This window comes from Anabas testudineus, chromosome 8 (genome assembly GCF_900324465.2).
Source record: "Anabas testudineus chromosome 8, fAnaTes1.2, whole genome shotgun sequence".
NCBI lineage: Eukaryota > Metazoa > Chordata > Actinopteri > Anabantiformes > Anabantidae > Anabas > Anabas testudineus.
The window spans coordinates 3347779-3369063 of NC_046617.1; the positions used below are offsets into that span (position 1 = coordinate 3347779).

The 21285-nt window shown below is 43.4% G+C and overlaps 1 protein-coding gene across 1 annotated transcript; it reads right to left on the bottom strand.

Annotated features, from left to right (window-relative positions):
• Positions 1-1513: 1513 nt before the first annotated feature.
• On the bottom strand, positions 1514-20898 carry col1a1a (collagen, type I, alpha 1a). Its single transcript, XM_026346837.1, has 49 exons — positions 20649-20898; positions 18518-18709; positions 18150-18169; positions 17997-18032; positions 16992-17084; positions 15185-15253; positions 15057-15101; positions 14068-14121; positions 13907-13960; positions 13766-13819; positions 13616-13669; positions 13463-13516; positions 13041-13085; positions 12865-12918; positions 12731-12775; positions 11442-11495; positions 11086-11184; positions 10909-10953; positions 10625-10723; positions 10363-10416; positions 10165-10272; positions 9564-9617; positions 9317-9415; positions 9177-9230; positions 8980-9078; positions 8790-8843; positions 8627-8680; positions 8382-8489; positions 8238-8282; positions 7771-7869; positions 7562-7669; positions 7205-7366; positions 7057-7110; positions 6804-6911; positions 6628-6681; positions 6345-6398; positions 6083-6244; positions 5838-5945; positions 5419-5526; positions 5251-5304; positions 4785-4892; positions 4584-4637; positions 4378-4485; positions 4220-4273; positions 3979-4086; positions 3569-3848; positions 3122-3312; positions 2727-2969; positions 1514-2509 (listed from the first exon to the last, which is right to left on the bottom strand). Exons 1-49 carry the CDS (start codon positions 20728-20730, stop codon positions 2363-2365), a joined length of 4341 nt encoding a protein of 1446 aa, XP_026202622.1. The 5' UTR covers positions 20731-20898; the 3' UTR covers positions 1514-2362.
• Between the last annotated feature and the right edge of the window lie 387 nt (positions 20899-21285).

Sequence of the window (21285 nt, forward strand, 5' to 3'; positions counted from 1 at the left end):
TAATCCGGGTCCCCACTGGGAGTGCAAAACTATCCTCTGTTTCTGCGTAGGTGCCTCCCTCGAGGTGGACAATCAGTGTCTTTGTGAAGCCAAGCGGATGCCAACAGGTTGAGCCCACAGCAGCCCCTCAGTTCAGCCGTCTGATCGGTGCAGATGGTTTGCCTTCTGCTCTTACTTTGGGATAAAGAAGAGAAGAACTCAGGATGTACAAATATCATCTTCATCATCAGTGGATTATAACAGCTGCATATATGTTCCCTTGGTGGACTAAGGATGTTGGAGATCTTAATTTTCACTTTGGATTTAATGGCCTGGGAGAAATATCATCAGCTCTTTGTAGCTGTCTGACAACAGCAAAGAGTCTCCACCAACTGAGAGGTAGGCCACAGTTATTACTCGTTTCTGACTCAGACGTACATCCTGCCAAGTTATTGTGCTGCTGGTGTTGCAAAGGTTTAAGCTCACTCAAAGGAGAGGTTGGCTTTTTCTGACTCATCCCACATTATTTTTTAAGCAAAAAAGGGATAAAAGCTGATTTGTTTTTTAAAGTAAAATCAAGAATCTGTTATAGTCAAACAGACCATCCTCCTGTTTTGTCTGGGTTGTCCACTTGCATATTCTTTTAGAATTGGAGCTTCCTGGGAATTATAATAGGTATAAATTGAACAAGAGGCAGAAAAAAAACAGTTCTGAGATTTTTCTTTAATTGTGTATCCTCATTCAGTCACTGTAGTTGTACAGTAAATAGGTATGGTAATAAACTGGTTGAACTCAATTCAGGGGGGCAGTCAGTGAGACAGTCAGGGAATTAGGCAGGATTCAATGTTAGACCACTTAACATGCTTTATTTCAGCATTCAAAATAATTAAAAACATCTCAATTTATTATACATATACAAAATAGGTACAGATCCTTGTGGTGTTTTTCCCCTATGGGTGTGTCTGTCTGCCTTCTATCACAAACTCTTTGCTGATGGCTCTCTGTCTGTTGTGCATTTAAAAGAAAATCTCTAATTGATTCCAATTTTTCGAGAACATTCACCCTTCACACAAGAAAACAATAAACAAACTACAACAGCTGTGTGGAGGAAGGCGGAGGAGAAGAATTTGGATGACAGAAAAGGTGGAAGGGGACTTTTAAAAAGTAAACACCAAACACCAAAGTGTGACAACAAGATCCACTTTTCACTTGAACTCAGAAACAAAGCTAGACTTTGACTGCCAGCACTAAACCAGCTGGAGAAAGAAGAAATCCGTCTCTTTCTGGACACCAAGAGTAAAAGCTGTGATTGTATTTTAGCACCAAGAAGGTCCTGTCACACCAGAGTGACCTCAACACCAAAGAACAGTATAGCCGCTCTGGTCAGCCAGGAGACCTCAAATGAAGAATAGCACCTTATTATTTTAGCTGTTCCTGCTGCTTCTGCTAAAGTGTCAGCAAACCTTGACTACCCCACTGACCGCCACAACTACTGGAGACTTCACTTCAAAAACACTGGGCTCTCTTTTTGCTGTTTTTTTTTTTTAATTCCTTGCTTCTCTGAGGTAGCCATAGCATTTTTTTCAAAAAAAGAGGTTTAAACCCATGTTTCTGTGCTGGTGGTTTTAATGTGACTTCTTTTTTCAAACGGGAGAAACAGAACGGAACAAACAAGCAAGCAACCACAACACACAAATCACGTCGGCTACAAAATCAACGGATAAGGACGATGGAGTTGTCATCCATGTCTGGGGCTGGTGGAGTTGAGTGCGGGGGCAGAACAACAGAGACAAACATGGCTGTCAGTTTCACCGTTTATTCATCAACACCTGAAACGTGGTACAAAGCAATTGGATTCTGTCTGTTGGGACTGTCCTTTCATTCCTCTCACCGCAGTGGTGTATAAAAATACAAAAGTCATCTAGGTGTTTCTGTTGGTTTCTGTAAACTCCAGAGAGGCCTGGTTTGGCTGGATGAAGAGGGGAAGTGAATCTTTTACACTTTACAGAAGCATATATTATTTTCTTGTTGCCAGTGAAACAAAATGTCTTCTCTATAGGATCCTTGGTGTTGGTGATGGTAAAAAAACCAAAACAAAACAAAAATGAGAGTCAGAAACAAAAAAAATAGTGGTCCCAAACACGACGATGCAGATGCCTCCACATCGCCGCCATCTTGTTGAAGTGCAGGTTTTAGGAAACGTGGACCATCGCAACAACGGCCAAATGGAAAGTCGCAGAATCAGGAGCGAAGGGTTGGATTTTTCAGGAAAATGGCATTGGAAAAATGTTTTGGTGGGGTTTTTTTTAAACAGAGATGACTGTTAGAAAAAATAAAACACACACACGCACACAACAACAATTTCAAGTCCAGATTTCTCTTTTTACAAGAAACAGACGGGTCCAATTTCAAAGCCAAACTCTTGGTCTGGAGCACCAACGTCCATAGGAGCGATATCAATGATGGGCAGGCGAGATGTTTTCGATGTCTTGTAGTCGATGACTGTCTTGCCCCATGTACCGGTGTGTGACTGGAAGAAGGGAAAAATAAAGGGGAGTTAGAATCAACATTCAAAAATGGCAAAACTAGCCATGGTTGCTAGCATGCATGTTAGATGTGCTGCTTATGTATGCCTTTATCTTTTTGCTGTCTTACTCAATACCATGGTGATCAGCACACTCATTCTCTAAGTCTTATAATTCAGCTGTCACTGATAGGGATGACAATACTGATAAAAGATTCCTCACCGTGCATCCATCCTCCAGGACACTGTAGGTGAAGCGGCTGTTGCCCTCAGCTCTGATCTCGATCTCGTTGGAGCCCTGGAGGAGCAGGGCCTTCTTGAGGTTGCCAGCGGCGGCGTCCATGTATGCAACGCTATTCTTGCAGTGGTAGGTGATGTTCTGGGATGCCTCAGTGGACATGAGACGGAGGAAGGTCAGCTGGATGTTGACATCCTCTGGCTGAGAGCCCTCGCTGCCGTACTCAAACTGTGTAGGAAGGAGAATGGGGGTGAATTGCTGACTGCTACTGTGTGGGCAGTGAAAGTACAAAGAAAGGACTGCGACTTATTAGAGAAGGATAAAGAAAAAGAAACAGGTGAATGTGTGAGAGGTGTGAGCTAGGCCTTCTGCATGCTTACCTGGAAGCCATCAGTCATAGCCTCTCCGAACCAGACGTGCTTCTTCTCCTTGATGTTCTTGCTGACATACCAGTTCTTATTAGCAACCTCGCGCTGAGTTGGTGATACGCAGGTCTCGCCGGTCTCCATGTTGCAGTAAACCTTGATGGCATCCTGAGTGCAGCCCTGGTCAGGGTCAATCCAGTACTCTCCTGGAGAACAAGGTGTTCAGAGAGGAAATGGTCAGAGCAGTTAAAAGATAACACATGAGAACATAACAATATAATGATATAATATCTGTCTTACAATCATAAATTTGCCAGCTGCCTAATGCTGTTCCAAATATGGATGGAAAATTACTGGCTCATTTTTTTGTCTAGAGACCTTTAAATGTTTGTATGCCCTGAAAAAAAACACTCCTATAGGGCTACTCCACTTTAGCTCTCACATATCCCACTGTAAACTCACCGCTCTTCCAGTCGGGGTGGCACATCTTGAGGTCACGGCAGGTTCTGGCAGGGTTCTTGCGGGTTCCATCAGGGCTGCGGATCTGCTCGATCTGCTGGCTCAGGCTCTTCAGGGTGGTGTCGACTTCCAGGTCACGGTCACGGAGAACATTAGCATCATCAGCACGGTACATGCGGAAGGGATCAGGGGCCTTCTCCTGAGGCTGGGCAATGAAGCCAAGGTCGAATCCACCACCAGGGGCACCAGGTGCTCCGGGAGGTCCAGGAGGTCCAGGAGGACCCTAAGAGAGAAGAAGGGATAAAGAAGAAAGAGAAGTTAGTAAAGGCTAAACAACTTCCTATAATTATTCAATAAGGAGGCAAAAAGTAAATCAAGAAATCAGACAAATGGACGGTTAGAAAGTTACTTACAGCAGGTCCCATCTCTCCAGAGCGTCCACGGGGTCCAGGAGGTCCAGTAGGTCCAGGCAGGCCAGACATACCATCCTTACCAGGAGAACCAGCAGCTCCAGCGGGGCCCTGCAAACAACATCAGGGAAAATCTTAGAGTCTCTGAATGTCAAGTAATAAACATCATGAAATAATGAAAACAGCAAATGTGACCATTTAAAACTACTCAGAGCAGTTCAAGGTTGCATTTTGCTCAACTCACTCTAGGTCCAGCGGGTCCAGCAGCGCCAGCGGGTCCCTGCTCTCCTGTAGTTCCCTATGTTTTAATAATACAAAGCTAGGAGTTAGTATTTGAAAGTGTTTCATTTGTTGTCCATACACAGAATGTGTAGGCCTGAGAGTAAAAGTAAAGCAACATACAGAAGGTCCAGGGGGTCCCTGCATGCCAGTGAATCCTCTGTGTCCCTTCATGCCTCTCTCTCCAGCCTCTCCGGTCTCTCCCTTGTCTCCACGAGGTCCAGCAGGGCCCTGTTAAGCAGAGGAATTGATGAGTTTGTTGTCTTCATCTATACTGGATATTCTATCTACTGTAGTGTTCTATTAATGGTGCAGATGTTGTCACTTACAGCAGGGCCACGAGGTCCAGCAGGGCCAGCGGAGCCAGCAGGGCCAGCAGGTCCCTGAAACATACAAGAACCAGTTACATGCACAGGCAGGTTGCAGTAAACACAGCTGTTGCTCTCAGCTACAACAGATCTAGTATTGGTAGCTATGTTTCACCAAGATAACCAGACCAACTAAAAAATCAGGGTGGGTTTGTCACTCACAGTCTCTCCACGGTCACCAGACTTTCCAGCTGGTCCAACAGGTCCAGGGGCACCAGGGGGTCCAGGGGCACCAGGGGCTCCAGCAGCGCCAGACTCTCCACGGTCACCCTGAAATACAAACACTCACTTTACTTCAAGAAACTTATGTTGTTGTATTTTGTTACTATTTCCTGTTTAGTTTGAAGTTCAAGAAAGTTAAAGGTATGCCGATCTCTAGCTACTTTAAAAACTAGAGGATTTAATGAAACTAAAGTTGACAGAATTAGATGGCCTTCATTTAAACAATAAAACAAGCTAAAACACAAAAAAAGCCTCTGGGCTTTCATCCGCTAAACAATCTTGTTTTTTGATCTATTAGTTGGTGGAGATCAACTGAGCCGAGTCTACCAAAGCTCGGTTCTATGATATAGAATTTAAAAAATGACCGAATAACAATCTAGTCAGATGCAATTATTGCTGAACTCACTTTAGGTCCAGCAGCTCCATCACGGCCAGCTGCTCCCTCATTACCAGGTGTTCCCTAAAAAAAATACAGCAGGAGTAAGACACATCTTCAGGGTTTATTTATACACACTAGTATACAAAAGGCGGACGTGTAGCCTTGTTGTTCTCGGGTACAGTCTTTTCATCACACCTCACGTCCAGGCTCTCCGGGGGCTCCAGCCAATCCAGGTGGTCCCATGGGTCCAGGAGGTCCACGCTCTCCACTAGGCCCACCAGGTCCCTGCTTTCCAACCTCTCCCTGTTGGTGACACAATAAATGTATTCAGAGTTGCTTTTTTAACAGTTTGAAGCTTACACTATCTAATCTTACTATTAGTACTGCAGAAGTTACTAATAAGGTGAAAGGAAGTTGCATCCAGTTTTCAAAGACTGATTTGTTCCAGTCATTCTCAGTATTTTTCTTTTTATCATCTCTTCAACCGGTTTCTGCACATCATATTTCTGGATTAGTAACCATTTTCACTTGGCTAGTTAACCAATATTGGATTTGGCCTGGTTTCATCAGATCCATGGTGCAATTATGCTTGTAAAGTAACAATATGAACTTACAGAAGGTCCAGGCAAGCCAGGGAAACCTCTCTCTCCTCTCTGTCCTGGCAGACCAACAATACCACGCGATCCAGCAATACCCTGAGGTCCAGGCAGACCAGCACTGCCCTGTGTGAGGCAATAGGGAGAAATAAAGAAAACTTGGTTTACATTTTAGGTGGACCTAAACAAGTTCTGCAGTCATGCATGGTTTTGTTATAGATTGGTTTCAGTAATAATCTTGTCTGTTCTGAAAGATAACTTACGGTAGTACCCTCGGCACCAGGGCTACCCTTCTCTCCAGCGGGTCCTGGGGGTCCAGCAGCACCTATCTCACCAGGGCGACCAGCAGGTCCAGTCTCACCACGGTTTCCTTTAGGTCCCTCTTTGCCAGATGGTCCAGCGGGTCCGGGAGGTCCAGGGTTGCCCTGTGAAGGGAAAGGTGTAACAACACCACTAAAAACTATTCTGGACCTTGAGCTCTACCATAGGAACAAGAAGTGCAAAGCACATTATAAAAATACTTACAGAGGGGCCAGGAGGTCCAACTCTGCCAGCAGCACCAGGGAATCCAGTAGCTCCCTAGGGAGACAGACAGGTGTGCATTAGCTGAATGTGGCAATAAATGTGGAAAATGGCTTTTTAGTAGCAGCTTTCTGTGTTCAGCTCTTTCTAGAACTGCCAGTGAATGGACACTGTTACTTCTAATGATGCTCTACTTCTAGGACTGAAGCTGGAGTTGGTCAGGTTGGTATAAATGTAAATCAAAGAGGGGAAGAGAGGACAGAGTAAAGGAAGAGTGGTGACTTACAGGAGGTCCAGCGGGTCCGCGGGCTCCCTTAGGGCCAGAGTTTCCAACAGGACCCTAAAAGGACACAACACAGATTCAGTCAAAATGAGAGAACCAGTAGCAGGCTTTACAGCCATAGAGATGTACAATCATAATTATATATTCTGAACTTCAGTGGAATGCAAATGTATACAAACCTGAGGTCCAGGGCTACCAGTAGGTCCAGCGGGGCCGGGGGGACCAGCATCTCCCTTAGCACCATTATCTCCAGCCTCTCCCTTAGCACCAGGCTGACCATCAGCACCCTGAGTTGGGATAGTGGAGGATAAAAGTAGAGACAAATTATCTGTCAGGAAATTATTTAGTGGAACTTGAAAAAAAAGAAAAACAGTCAGCAAGAGCAAGAGGGAGAGTAAGAAAAATTTGGATGTTCATAGAGAAATGACTTACAGGAGGTCCAGCGAATCCAGCAGGTCCAGGTGGTCCGGCCTCTCCACGCTCACCCTGAGGAAGAGGAAGAATAAGGAGTGTTGACCAAGGATTGCAAGATTTAAGACTCAAATAAAGACTACTGACAAATAGAAAGAAAAGTACTAACAGGGGCTCCACGAGCTCCAGCAGGGCCAAGAGGTCCAGCGGGGCCAGGCTCTCCCTTGTCTCCAGGAGCTCCAGCAGGTCCGGGAAGTCCAATTGGTCCAGTCAATCCACGGACACCATCCTTGCCAGGAGATCCATCAGCACCCTTAGGTCCTTGATCACCCTAGATTATTGGATAGAGAGGGGGGAATGGATTATAAGCGGTCGTCAAGTGTAATAGTGAGAGCTTTTTGTAGGTGGTGCTACAGCTAGTCTGTAATAGTAGTAGACAGTCAGTAGTACTGTTAAGATGATGTAGGGCTCTACTGTGGATGGTGACGGCAATAAAATGCACAGACTCATCTAAATGGTAACTCACTCTGTCTCCCCTCAGTCCTGGAAGACCAGCGGCACCACGCTCACCGGGCATTCCCTGCAGTCCAGGAGCTCCCTGAGCTCCGGGAGCACCAGGGGCTCCAGCATCTCCCTGAGGGAGAGGGGAAGAAGACAGAAAAAGGATTAAGAAAAACAAGTCAAATTCCGAATGAGCTTCCCAGACATTAATTCTTCAAGTCTACAAGTGTTTACCTTAGCACCATCGTTTCCAGAAGCTCCGGGGGATCCACGGGCACCAGCAGGTCCAATAAGGCCAGGTGCACCACGCTCGCCAGGGAATCCTCTATCACCCTGAGGGGAAGAGAGACAGGTTGGTTGAGTGCATGAATTGTAAAGGTAATAACAAGGATTTATGTGACCATTCATTTCTTATCTATAAGATAGATGACTGGACTAGAAGGAACTAGGAAGGAAGAAAGAACTAACAAACATCTCTTTTGCATTGGCTATTTAAGCCTGCTTGCTAGTTAGGAAGCCAGTGTTTTTTTTTTCAGCTCTACATTATAGTGTTCTGGACTAAAATTTTGGTCAAAGTAGACTTCACTTTGTCACAGTATCATACATTTTGAAAGAAAAGTAACTTTGCAGATAATTCACTTTTACTGTAAATTACTTCATTGTGAAAATAAAAAAGATGATTGTAATTATGAGTGACTTACTCTAGCTCCAGCAGGTCCTGGGGCTCCGGCCTCACCAGGCACACCCTAGATCAACACAGAAATTATTGAAGAAAGGTTTATGCACTAGAATGAATCAATTTGATTGAAAATTCTATAGTAAACAAATTAAATTTCAGTTTGTACCTGCTCTCCGGGCTTGCCAGACTCACCAACGGCACCCTGGGGTCCTGGAAGACCCTGGAATCCAGGGCCTCCAGCAGGTCCCTGCTCTCCCCTCTCACCAGCAGGTCCCTGAGAATGAGCATTGAGGATGTGTTAGAGCTAACAAACAGAAGCAATGCATTATGTGGCTATGGCTTGCTGCACATAGTTGAAGCTTTAAATATTTTGTAGTGGGATTATGAGGGAGAGACTTGTATTTTACTTACAGCAGGTCCAGAAGGACCCTGGGGACCAACTTCACCATCCTTTCCGGGGGCACCCTGGGCGGGAAGACATTAGGCTTTTAGACAAACAGGTTTAAGCTTCTATAATTATAAGAAATATAATATAAGCAATTGTAAATTATCAATCTTAGCATATACAACTTACAGTAATGCCAACAGGTCCCATTACTCCTCTCTCACCGGGCTTTCCAGGCTCACCCTAAACACAGAAGTAGAAAGACACTGAATGTGGTGACCATTCTTACCTGCTAACAGTAGCTCTGAATAGTCATCTTACTAAAACATTCTTAAATGTCTGATCAAACATAGAGTAGCAAATAAGACATATTACTTACTGCGGCTCCCTTGGGTCCAGGGAATCCCATGACTCCAGGCTGGCCTCTAGCTCCAACGGGGCCAGGGGGTCCAGGGCGGCCATCTTGTCCTGGGGCTCCCTAGTAAGAAGAAATAATTAAGGATTAGCTTACAAAATACAAAACGCTGGTGTTTACATTAAATTAAGATAAAATACATATATTGAACGTGAACTTACAGCAGCTCCTGTCTTGCCATCAGGTCCAGGGCTTCCAGGGCTGCCAGTCATACCCTAGATGTCAAAACTCAAAGGTCAGAGCTGTGCAGTGAATAAATTATGTTCCTGCAAATTATTTGATAGACAGTAGGGTATTTCACCTTAGCTCCGGGCAAACCGGGCTCACCAGTGCGGCCAGGCTCACCAGTGGAACCTTTAGGTCCAACAAGACCTGGGGCACCGCGCTCACCATTGGCACCCTATGAGGGACAGGGAGAAGTAGCAAAAGAGAAAAGGACAAACAGCAAAGAGTAGTAGAAGGGCAAAGATTAGATCAATTGAAAACAACCTTAAGAATTTTAATGTCTGTAGGTAAAATGGCAAAACATATTACAGTGTTTTACTCACTTTGGGTCCAGCGGGGCCATCAGAACCAGGGAAACCACGACCACCAGGGGCACCCTGTAGAGAGAATGAAACAGAGCTTGCTTAGCTCTGTAAGAAAAAGCCAAGGCTTGTATAAATATGAAATTTCTAAACCAAGAAGCATTCTGGTGCATCAGTGGGATGCTCAGGTTCATTCTGGGGAGAAATTTAAAAATTCTGCTCTTTTTTAGCGATATGTTAGCACTGAAGTGTTTATTTATATTGTTCTTCACAGCCAGAAAGGGTGCTGCTTTATTTATAGCCTATTTAAAGCTTGTTTCAAATAGACAGATAACATTTTGATCTTTGCTTCCTCTAAGGTTTGAATTCCTAACAGAGAAGAACATTTTATTACATTTGCACAGAGGAACCAAGAGTTTTTTGAATATTTAGGTATTATCTGGAAACTGCTCAAAAGTAATCATAACACATAAGTATCTAAGTGACATAGATGCCTTAAAACAAAAATGTAAAGGTTTCATTTAACAATTTAACACTGAGATTTGAGGCTGTCTGTCAGCAAACAAACCTTAGTATCACACTAAATAGCGTGATATGGTTAAATTTAGGGTGAGATACATACACGCTCGCCAGGTGCTCCACGGGCTCCTGCAGCACCAGGCTCTCCTCTGGATCCTCTCTTGCCTTCCTCTCCATGAGGTCCTGGGGGTCCCTGAACTCCTGGAACACCCTGAAAAACATGCACAAGGGCAAATTAAGAAACCCAAGGTGTATAGATTCTTAGAACTATACTATATGCTGACTGTGGCTGCAAACTTACAGCCTCTCCCTTGGCACCAGCCTCTCCCTTGGCTCCTGGGGCACCAACCTCACCCTGGGGAAAACAAGCAAACATACAAGCATAAACAAACAACACCAAAAACCACAAGTAACAACTGGGATTATTTCAGTGACAAACACAATAAAACAACTCATAGGTTGTATGTTTTTTTTTTGTCACTGAGAAATGTTGTGTGTAGGATGGAAGTATGGAAGTAAAATTTTAATTTAATTTCTCAAATTACTCAAAGAGTTTTACTCACAGTGTTACCCTTGGGTCCGGGGGCACCGGCAGCACCCTGAGGTCCTGGGGGTCCACGGGGTCCAGGGAAACCGGGAGCTCCGGCAATTCCAGCAGCACCCTGCAGGTGGCAGAACACAACAACAACTCAGATGCATCCTGCACTGTACTGGCAGTGAGGAGTATCTGTAGTGATAGAAATAATGAAACACCAACTCCGGGTGCTTTGCTAGTGCCATGCTCAACCTTTGCAAACCAAAATTTCAAACTCTAAACTTTTTCTTAAACTTCGGAAAAGTTACTCACAGGGGCTCCCTTAGCTCCGGGGGCTCCATCAGCTCCGGGATTTCCCTGAAAGAAGAAAGGAGGGAAGAGATTTCAATAAACGTCTAGAGGTCAGAATAACTGAATTACATTATCATAAAGGAATAGTAAAGGTGACCAGACACCTGACCAGTATAGTGCATTATTGATAGCACTTACAGAAGGTCCGGCAGCGCCAGCGGGTCCAGGGTTTCCAGGCTCACCACGGGCTCCAGCAGGGCCCTCAGGTCCACGAGCACCCTGTGGTCCGGCATCACCCTAGGTAGAGGTGAAAGAGTTGAAATAGTGAGATTACAATATCCAACTGTGGTGGAAGAAAAGGGTAAAATGTAGAAATTAACTATTAAAACGGAAGAACAGAGGATTATAGTTGTGGGGTACAAAATATACAAAACTATCTCCATTTTAGTGGCCGTGTTATTTAAGCTTTCAAAAGAGGAAATTGGCCATAAAATGGCCATAAAATGGACTACGTTAGAAATGGGTGTGGATCATGTTGTGGATCATAGTTGTACCTTAGATCCAGGGCCACCAGGGAATCCAGGGGGTCCAGCGGGGCCAGTGGGACCCTGAGAAAAAGCATTAGAGTAAAGAATTCACATAGTGGCTACCGCAGCTCTTAAAAAATTGTAGTATTATATTAATAACATACACTGTCCGTCCAAAAAAAAAAAAGTCACCACCTGAATTTGACTAAGCAAATAGGTCAGAGTCTCCCACTGAATAATTACTGCTTGGATGATAATTTTTCAGCTGGCAACAAGTTGTTTAACCCTAACTAATTCAGTAAGTAGCTTCTCATTTCGTAAAAAACCATGTTGTCGTTGAAAATTTGTTAATATGTTTTAGAAAGGTCAAATTATTGGCATGAATCAAACACAGAAAACATCTGAGGAGACTGAAACTACTAAAACTGGGTTAAGAACTGTCCAACGAAAGAAGGTCATGTGGTCTGATAAGTCCAGATTTAACCTGTTCCAGAGTGATGGGAGCATCAGGGTGAAATGATCATGCCTAGTGCCTTCTGTACAAGCCTGGGGAGCAGTGCTATGATCTGGAGTTGTTGCAGTTGATCTGGTCTAGGTTCAGCAACCTTATGTCCTCAAATAATGAGGTCAGCTGACTAAATGAATATACTGAATGACCAGGTTATTTCTTTAAAGGATTTATTCTTCCTTTTTGTCAAGGCCATATTGTAAGATGACAATGACAGGATTCATCTGGCTCGAATTGTGAGAGTGGTTCAGGAAGCATGACTCATCGCCAGAGTCCAGACCTTAACCTCATTGCGAATCTTTGGGATGTGCTGGAGACGACTTTATAAAACAGTGCGATTCTCCCATCATCAATACAAGATATTGGTAAAAAATTATTGCAACTCTGGACAGAAATAAATGTTGTGACATTGCAGAAGCTTATCAAAACAATACCACAGAGAATGCTGTAATCAAAGCTAAAGGCGGTCCAATGAAATATTAGTGTGTGTGACTTTTCTTTGGACAGGCAGTGCATTTTCTAGCCGAGCTACTTTTACTTTTACTTCTTACAAAACAACATCAATAACATAGTATACAATAAAGTAGTAAAACATACAACTTGATGGGTCAATTAATATAGTCAGATAATAAAGTACATTGAAACTCTTGGTTCATTTAGAAAGTTATTTTGCAAAAGGTAACACTTTGTATTTTAAGTGCTACAGTATATAATTTAAATTGTATCCTAGACCTGCTGATTCCTGAACATTTATTGAATGTTCTGATGTCCTGCAAACAATTAAATCTTTAGGGAAAGAAAGACTTACGGGAGGTCCAGCAGCACCAGCAGCACCGTCATTACCACGAGCTCCCTGCAGCACAAAGGCAAACATGATTGGTCAGCTCATTGACTAACTGATGGATTACGGGTTACAGCGGTTATGCAAAGGTGTTTACTCACAGCAGCTCCGTTAGCACCAGTACGGCCTCTCTCGCCAGGCAAACCACGAGGTCCCTGAGTTAGACAAAAGATAGTGTCAGTTAACTGTCAATTCTTAAAAACTGGCATCAGTTGTAATGGAACAAAAATCCAAGGTGGCGAATATATAGGAGAGCAGAGATGATTGTTTTACTCACCATAGCACCAGGAGTTCCATTCTCACCAGGGGCTCCAGCCTCTCCCTAAACACAGAAAACCAAAGGCAGGTCAGGCTATGGAAGAAGCTGCAGCACCATTGATCAATTGATTTAATTAGCCAATTTGGCAAAAAAAGGTCAATCTCCTAATTTTGGATCTAGATTGAAGACTAGTCTTTCATCTTTCGCTTGCGGTTCCCCCTAAAATTATGGAAGTGCAATATTTCATAACAAATACTGTATTAATGCCATAGAATCCTACTACACTCAGTTCGGACACTGCTTCTACTACCACCATTACTATTACTGTCACTGTTACACTTACTCCTATCACTACTACTTTTATCACTGCAGTTACGAGTCAACAGTTTTATGCACTAAGACATATAGTAGGTTGAAAGATGACAAAGAGGGACAGTCACCTTGGGTCCAGCGGGGCCAGTGTCTCCCTTGGCACCATCCAGACCACTGAATCCCTAAAGAAAAAGAGAGACAAACAAAGATGACGTCCACAGTTAGGATGCTTTATGCATCTGTATTGTTGATCTGTTGTCGATTTGAAGTTTGAGACTCACTCTGTGTCCCTTGATGCCAGGCAGTCCAGGGGTTCCTGGGAAACCACGAGCTCCCTGAGGGGAAAGAAAAAATATTTAAAAATTATTTCACTGCCTTGGTTTAGTTTGTACATGACTATCAGTAACAGGTACATTGCCATGGCAACTTACCTGTGGGCCAGAAGGTCCGCGCTCACCGGGGCGACCAGGTTTGCCAGACTCACCCTGAGTGAAAGAGAGGCAAACAGAAAGTCAGCCTTTAGCGTAAAGTGAGATATAACTGGTGAATATGAACAAATCGAGTAGACATACATCCTCTCCATTCTTTCCAGGGGGGCCGGCGGGGCCACGGGGACCCATGGGACCCTGTAGACAAAGGTGCACAGAAGGTGAGAATGGCAATAGAAAAGCAAGGTGCAATGTACAGTAGTACTAGCATTAGTATGTTTCCTAATACTGATCTTAATACTCACAGAAGGTCCAGGCTCTCCAGACTCACCAGGTGGGCCAGTGAATCCCTGAGGTCCCTGTTGGGAAAGACACAGAAAAACCATCACTGACACACTCACATCACTACTGTGCAAAGATGCTGGTGTGCTGTTATTGTGATCATATGCACATTCATATATTAGGGTTAGAGGCTGTTTGCCTGTGGGGTGTCTTTCTTCATGCATGCTGCTCTAGCCTGCTGCATCAGTGTCTCTGTCCAGATTTGAACCAGTCTTGGGCATAGTTATGGGTATAGCAAATTTCAGAAGCTAAAAGCATCTTATTGAATTAAGTGTTTAAAAAAAATCCTTCCTGTTGCTGATTATTTATATTTTAGTGAGAAGTACGTCAGATAATGCAGGCTAGGTATTGTGTTACACCTGAAACACACACACATCTACAGTATGGAGCCTCATATCATTGTTTAGCCAATGGGACATCTAGTCCATCTAGTCTCTAGTGAGAATGTTTAGAAACAAGTGATTTTTGGCTTGTTTCATTCACACTGCTTAGCTAGCTTTGCAGACATTTGCATAGGCTGGCAAGCCATGCTTATTACCCTCCAGCCTGTCTCCTTTTTCTTCTAGCCTGTCTAATTTTTCGAAGCGGAATCAAAAAGATGAGCATGAAGATATTAAAAACGTCTCGCTCAATATTATATATTACAATATAATTCACATCTTTCCACTGATTTAAAGTAAATTTCTGGCTGAACACAAAGGATGTTAATTCATTTTGAGCGAAAAAGTAAAATAAATATTAAACACAAAAATAACCAAATTAAATCAAATACAACTGTGTTTTTGTAAAATATTTTACAAACATAGTGTGCTAATGACAGTGGCAGTGATGTCATGATGATGTCATGACAATGTCATAATGAGGTGAATATGTCACTACCTTCTCCTTGTTTGTCCAAACAGTTTTAGTTTCAAAAATTTTGGACTGAGGAAGGCAGAGGTGGTGTACTTACGCTAGAACCAGGAGGTCCAGGGGGTCCACGGGGTCCCATTGGTCCCTGTCAATCAAACACACACAAGATCAGACACTGCATCATCACAGTTCACGAGGAAATGATTCAGTGTGCATGTGTGTATTTACAATAGGTCCAGGCACAGGCATGGCAGAAGATTTCTCATCAAAGCCACCAGACATCTGAGGGGAGAAGTTCTGGAAAAATCAAAAAGACAAAGACGTTAGTCACAGAGAAATAACATATTAAACAAAACTCGAATCCATACAGTGTAGTATGAAAATGTCAATTCTTTAAACTAGTCTGTATAATTCATGAAATAGTGAATGCAGACCCAACTTCAAGCAAACTATGTGAGATCCAATACCATAGTGTAGTCTGTTCTAGTGTGTTGTTGTTGATATTATGCTTTTTGTGTTCCCATGTTACATATCTACTTTTGTGAGGTTGGGTATCCATGTTACACATAATCCAAGGCCCAAGGTTTGAGGTGAATGTGTGTTTGTATGCTGGCTGGTAGTGAAATGCCCAAGTGTCAGTCAGGCTTCTTGGCTTTGTTCTTTTTTCAAAATGCTCCATTGGTTGGTGTCAAGTTTTGTGGAAATCCATCTGGCCATCTGTTTTGGGCTCCTGCTCCCACTAAGTACAGTGTCCTGACCACTTTCTCATTTTAGCTGCCACTGCTCTGCTCACAGCTAGCTCTAGTCTATGTTGGGATCAAAGTGTCTTTAAGAAAATATTTTTTGGACTGGAAGAGAAAATTTGCTTTGCTGACTTTTCACAAAGATGCAACCTTAAAACAACAATGGACACATTTACATGCCATAAAATAACTGGGTTAGGGTCCTTCAATCAACTGTTCCTACAACCTGCCCCAGTATACAGCAGGATTTCAGCTAGGTTGGGCAGAGAACTCTATTAGACTGAGTTCAGCCAATAGGAAGACTTCCACAAACTGGCCAATCACAGCAGAGTGGGATGGGAGGAAAAGACGGGCCAGATGTGCCCAGAATAAAATAATTAAAATGCTAAATGAATATGAACCTAATCTATTTCATTAGAGCCAGTTTAAACAGACTATAGCTGTCTGTTGGGACTGAAGTCAATTTCATACATGAACATGCTAAGTTACATTTATATAGGGATATTGTCTAATTATGCTAATGACAGTCAACTGTAAATAAACACATTCTAAATTATAATAATATTTTAAGCCATGCCTGTTGAATTAACATTAAGTTCAATGCTAAACTTTCAAGGGTTGAAATTTAGCCTCTGAATGTTAGCTCAGTATGCTAAACTTGAATGCGAGTCAGTGTAGGGGTGTTACATTACTAAATCATTTCTGAATTAGACCATGCTAAAATGAATATGTTAATGTGGCTTTATAAAATGAAGTCTGTGGATTAAAAATTTTGAAAATGTGGTAAGTTCATACATTCTACAATCCACCATTCAACTAATGGTATACACAAACCTCTCCTACTCAAGAATCAGAAGAATCTTTCCATTGATACTTATGAACTCTTGACCTTTTGAGCCAAGACTGAAAGCCAAAACCCCAAGTGAGAGTTTTACTGGATTCTGTGATAAATAATCAGTTGATCACAATCTTGGGTTTTAGTTGTGAGAGCAGAACCCCTCAGACCTTTCTGTCCTCAAACCCAGCATGATCTGATTAGTCTATTAACCACTAAGGTGTGAGAACAGAATCTTACAACCTACAAGAAACACATGGAATTACAGGTAGTGCAATGTGAGTGCTGGGAGGCCATGATGAATAAAAAGCTATTGGCTGTTTTTTGCCAGATACCCACACAACAAGAAGTTATGAATATTTGCATAAGTGGGCTGACACCAAACCACAACTCTGTGCAACAAAGGAGATACATGCATGAGTCATGGGACTGTTTCCAGTAGTTTTTGACAACTTACTCCACCGAGGCCGGGAGGTCCAGGGGGGCCGGGAGGTCCAGGGAGTCCAGGCTGGCCAGGCATTCCATCTCTACCAGGAGGACCAGCAGGACCCTGCAGAGATAGAAAGAAAAAACCCTTCACTTTACACTCAATAATTATAAAAGGGCCACCTGCACTCAATACAGAGCTGTAATGCTCACTATTTAGTTTAGCGCGACCCCGAATCATGCATACATCTATCCGTATAACATTTTATTTCCTGTGTGTGTCCTGACAGGTTCATCATTACTCCTTACAGAGATGCAGTTTACTGCACTAAGAAACTGACCATGTGACCAACCAAGAGTAGACTGGCAGTCATGTGACATATGATCAGGATACAGGAACTAGGTAAGAGCTGTCTGAAAGACCTTCATCCTCTAGACAATTACACCTTCATCATCAAATCAAAAAGAAAAAGATCATAATAAATTCTACACTAGGAAAAACAGAATGAATGAATCCTAAATAATTATTTAAATCCAATGTAAAAACAAAACAAAAGTTTCCTGCTTCCTGTCCTGCAACTTCAACATAAATCTGCAGGTTTTAATTTGACCTTAGTATGTTTTTAGTCACTGATGCATTATGGGTAAATGACAAACTCATTTAAAACAAATAACTTACAAGAGTTTACCTAACTGCTACAAACTGATTGAGAGATACTGACTTAATTCATACGTGGAAGTAACAAAGTCTAAACTTAAGTAAACTTTTAAGGAACTTTATTTTGAAATTCTATTATCTGGGACTTTTTTCTGATGGCTGCAGGTGCTCAGCAAGAAAATGCCAAATGGCACACAGCAGTAGGTAGTTAGCATCATATAGGCCTGAATTAAATTCCAATGGAAACACGTCAATTGTTCATGCTGTTTTAGCTCTGACATAAACACAGAGTGCCAGACCTCAAACGCATCATGTGGCGTTTTATGTGACCAGAAACCAAAGTAAATGGGTCATGATTGAAACAAAGTGAGAACATACCCTGTCTCCCTTGGGTCCACGCTCTCCCATGGGTCCCTGTGTGTGAACAAACAAAGTGCCTTAGTGTTTGATACATGAAGTTAACATTTCAGAATTATAGTATATGATATATATATTTAATCACTAATAATCAATGAAATAATCAATATTTACCTCAACCTGAGACTGGGAGCCTGCACAGAGGGGAGACACACACAGATATAAAGTTAGACTTATACAAACAGGATGTTAGAAAAATCTTTTTCAAACAAATGGGACATTTTAAAGCAGCTGCAGATATTTAAATCCTGAAGTCATAGATGCTAAACGAGTGGGCAGTGTGTGTGTGTGTCTGTGGGGGGTAATGGTGTGTTTAACATGTGAGACATAAGCAACATTGTGCCTGTTTGGATGTTTTGGATTTGACATCATTATAATGACGCAGAGGAAGACAAGGAATCAGAAGAAGAGGGGCAGAAGTTTGAAATCAGCTGATAAATAACTTCATAAAGTCAAATAATTGAAAAAGTTAGAAAGACTACCGTCGTCGGGGCAGATGGGGCAGCACTCGTCGTGGGGGATGACGGGGTTGGGGCAGTCTGATGTGTCCTCGCAGATGACCTCATCGCACATCACCGTGCCGCTGTCGCACACACAGATCTGACATGGCTCCGGCTTCCACACATCCCGGTCCGCAAACACCTGGCCGTCCAGGGTGCAGCTTCCGCCCGTGCCTGAGGAGAGGGGAGGAGGGAGGGGGGGGGAGACAGGTGAGGTACCTGAACACACTCAGTCACATGCACAACAACTGATGAAAGGGTCTCTGAAATAATTAATACGATATTAAAAACATCATGAAAACAGATTTATCACATTAAAGTAAGCATTTCAGTCGTATTTTAACGCATTTGATCAATTGAAAACACATTTTTGCGGGAACTAAATGATACAATTTGATAGTAATTCAATAATGTGTCATTTTCATATTTTAAGAACTGCTGAGATCTGTCCAGTCCTGTAGTTTGGTTATGTGCAGCACTGTTAGTGCGGAAGAAATTGTTTTCAGTACTTGACGTTGACTAAATAGCAAAGAAAGTGAAATATTAGCACAATGAACACAAACAGAGGCAGAACCATGAAAAGCTCCAGGCTGGAGAACTGAACGGGGGACTGAGGCCTCAGAATCGGTCCAGATAGAGGACAAGCTGAGGTGACAGACAGGGCACTGACGTGTTGCGTCTGGATGATCGTCACATCATCGTTACGCGCGCTCTTTACGCACGGCGCAACGTGTCTGCGAGTGATTTAATCTCCCCTTAAAAACATAAAAACACGTGAGCCAAGCTCAAACAATCACATAAAAAGTGATCGTTGTCCTGCTTTCACACAGTCACATTTTCCGAGCTGAGCTCCATCACTGCTGCTGCTGCTGCTGTCGTGGATGTCTCAGCAAAATTCAGGCCAAACTTGGGGGGCTCCTTTTAGGGCTTATACATGTCCCAGCGTGCCAAAGTGTTGAGCTCAGAGGGGAAAGCAGCGGTGTGCTAGACTGTCGGCTTGGCAGCTGCTGGTGGAAACACTCCGCATGTGTTTGCAATTAGAGGAACCAAAAAAAAAAAAAAAAAAAAAAACGGAAAGAAGAAGGAGGAGAGGAGGAGGAGGAGGGAGAGAAAAAAAAGAAGGGGACGTGGCGGCCAGATGTGTCTGCAGGTGGGGAGAGAAGCCTCTAGGTGGCGCTGTAAACCCGTTCAGAGGGTCAAACCACATCTGCTTCAGACAGACACACAGACAGACAGACATTCAAGCCCTTTTCAGACTAGAGGAACATCTGGAAAAACTGAATTGCACCTTCTTGGTTGCTGTTTCCACTGGTGAGACTCACAGCAAGAAAATGTTTGCGTCTAAACACCTAGAGAGGCTTTTGTTCCACCGAACAGCGCTGCAGCTCTCTGCCTATTCTCAGTCATCTGGGTCTAAATACCTTTTCTGAGTGTTTGTCGCAAAGCATGAAGTGGGAGCCTGCTCAGGTCTGAGAGGTCACAAAGTTTCCAGCAGACATGACTACGCCTGCTCGCCTCCTACTCATCCCCTCTCTCTGTCTCTCTCACCTGGCCAACTCGACACTTGGCCTGAGGCAGCAAATTACTCTGCCACAACAAAGTAAGGCCTACGAGAAGCTTTCCCTTGCTAATTCGTGTTTGCTGGAAGCGCAGCTGATGGCATGCAAAGACCAATTCCCCCCCCCTCCCTTCCAGGCTTACATCCAAAAGAACAGCAGAGTTCACCTCACTTTTTTAGATGGGGATGCTTTTTGGGAAGCTGCAGGCAGCCAGGTGTCAAATGAGGCCTTTCCAATCAGAAAGAAAAGCTGTTTTTATCAGAAATTACTGACAACTTGCAGCAACTTGCCCTGCGTACACGTGAAGCTGATGCAGGGTAGAGAGACGCACACAAACACAACGAGAGGGAGAGGCTTTCTTAAGATGCCCAACGCATTACGTATACACTCTGCTGTCTAAACTAAAATCTGTGCCATCTATCTTTCTATGTTATACTTTTCCTTTCTTCTCTGTCTAGATCTCAGCAGCCGTCCACCCATGTAGAGAAAATCCACTTTCAAAAGCCAGTTTAAAAAAAAGGGTTGAGAAGGTCCAGTAAAGTGATGAAACTTACGGTCGTCCTCGCCCTGCGCTCTGACCAGGAGCACTGCTGCGCTGAGCAGCAGCGCCAGCCGCAAATCCACAAAGCTGAACATGTCTAGATGCCACTAGACATGTAGACTCTTTGAGGCAAGAGAGGAAAAAAGTTGGGGGTGTTTTCTCTTTCTGCTACACTCCACTCATACACGGGTGTTTGGGGCAGGGTCCGCTTGTCTGATCACAGTCCTCCTGACCCCAGCAGAAAACTCCCTACTGCCTACACTCACTTTCCACAAGGGTTTTTATATGGGAGTCTGAAGAACTGGGAGGTGCTGGGGACTGGACTGACTGGGGACGCACCCTCATTACCCCTCTGTTGCTGCTCACGTTTAGGGAAGACAAGAATGGACCACTCCTTCAAAGAGAAAAAAAACAGAAGAAAAGGAGAGAAAGAAGAAGGAGAAAAAACAGCGGGTCCCTCCTTCCATAATTTCAAGGGCTGGAGTTTGGACCAGAGAAAGAAGGGGGGGCTGAGCAGATGGAAACCTGATCCTGAAGAGCATCGGAGGGTCGGAGGAGGATCTTCTTCTCCAGCAGTACATGGGCTTAATCCAGATTTTATTTCTGGGTCTGGTCTACTTCCTGATGATTTCCTTTGATTTCAGATTAAT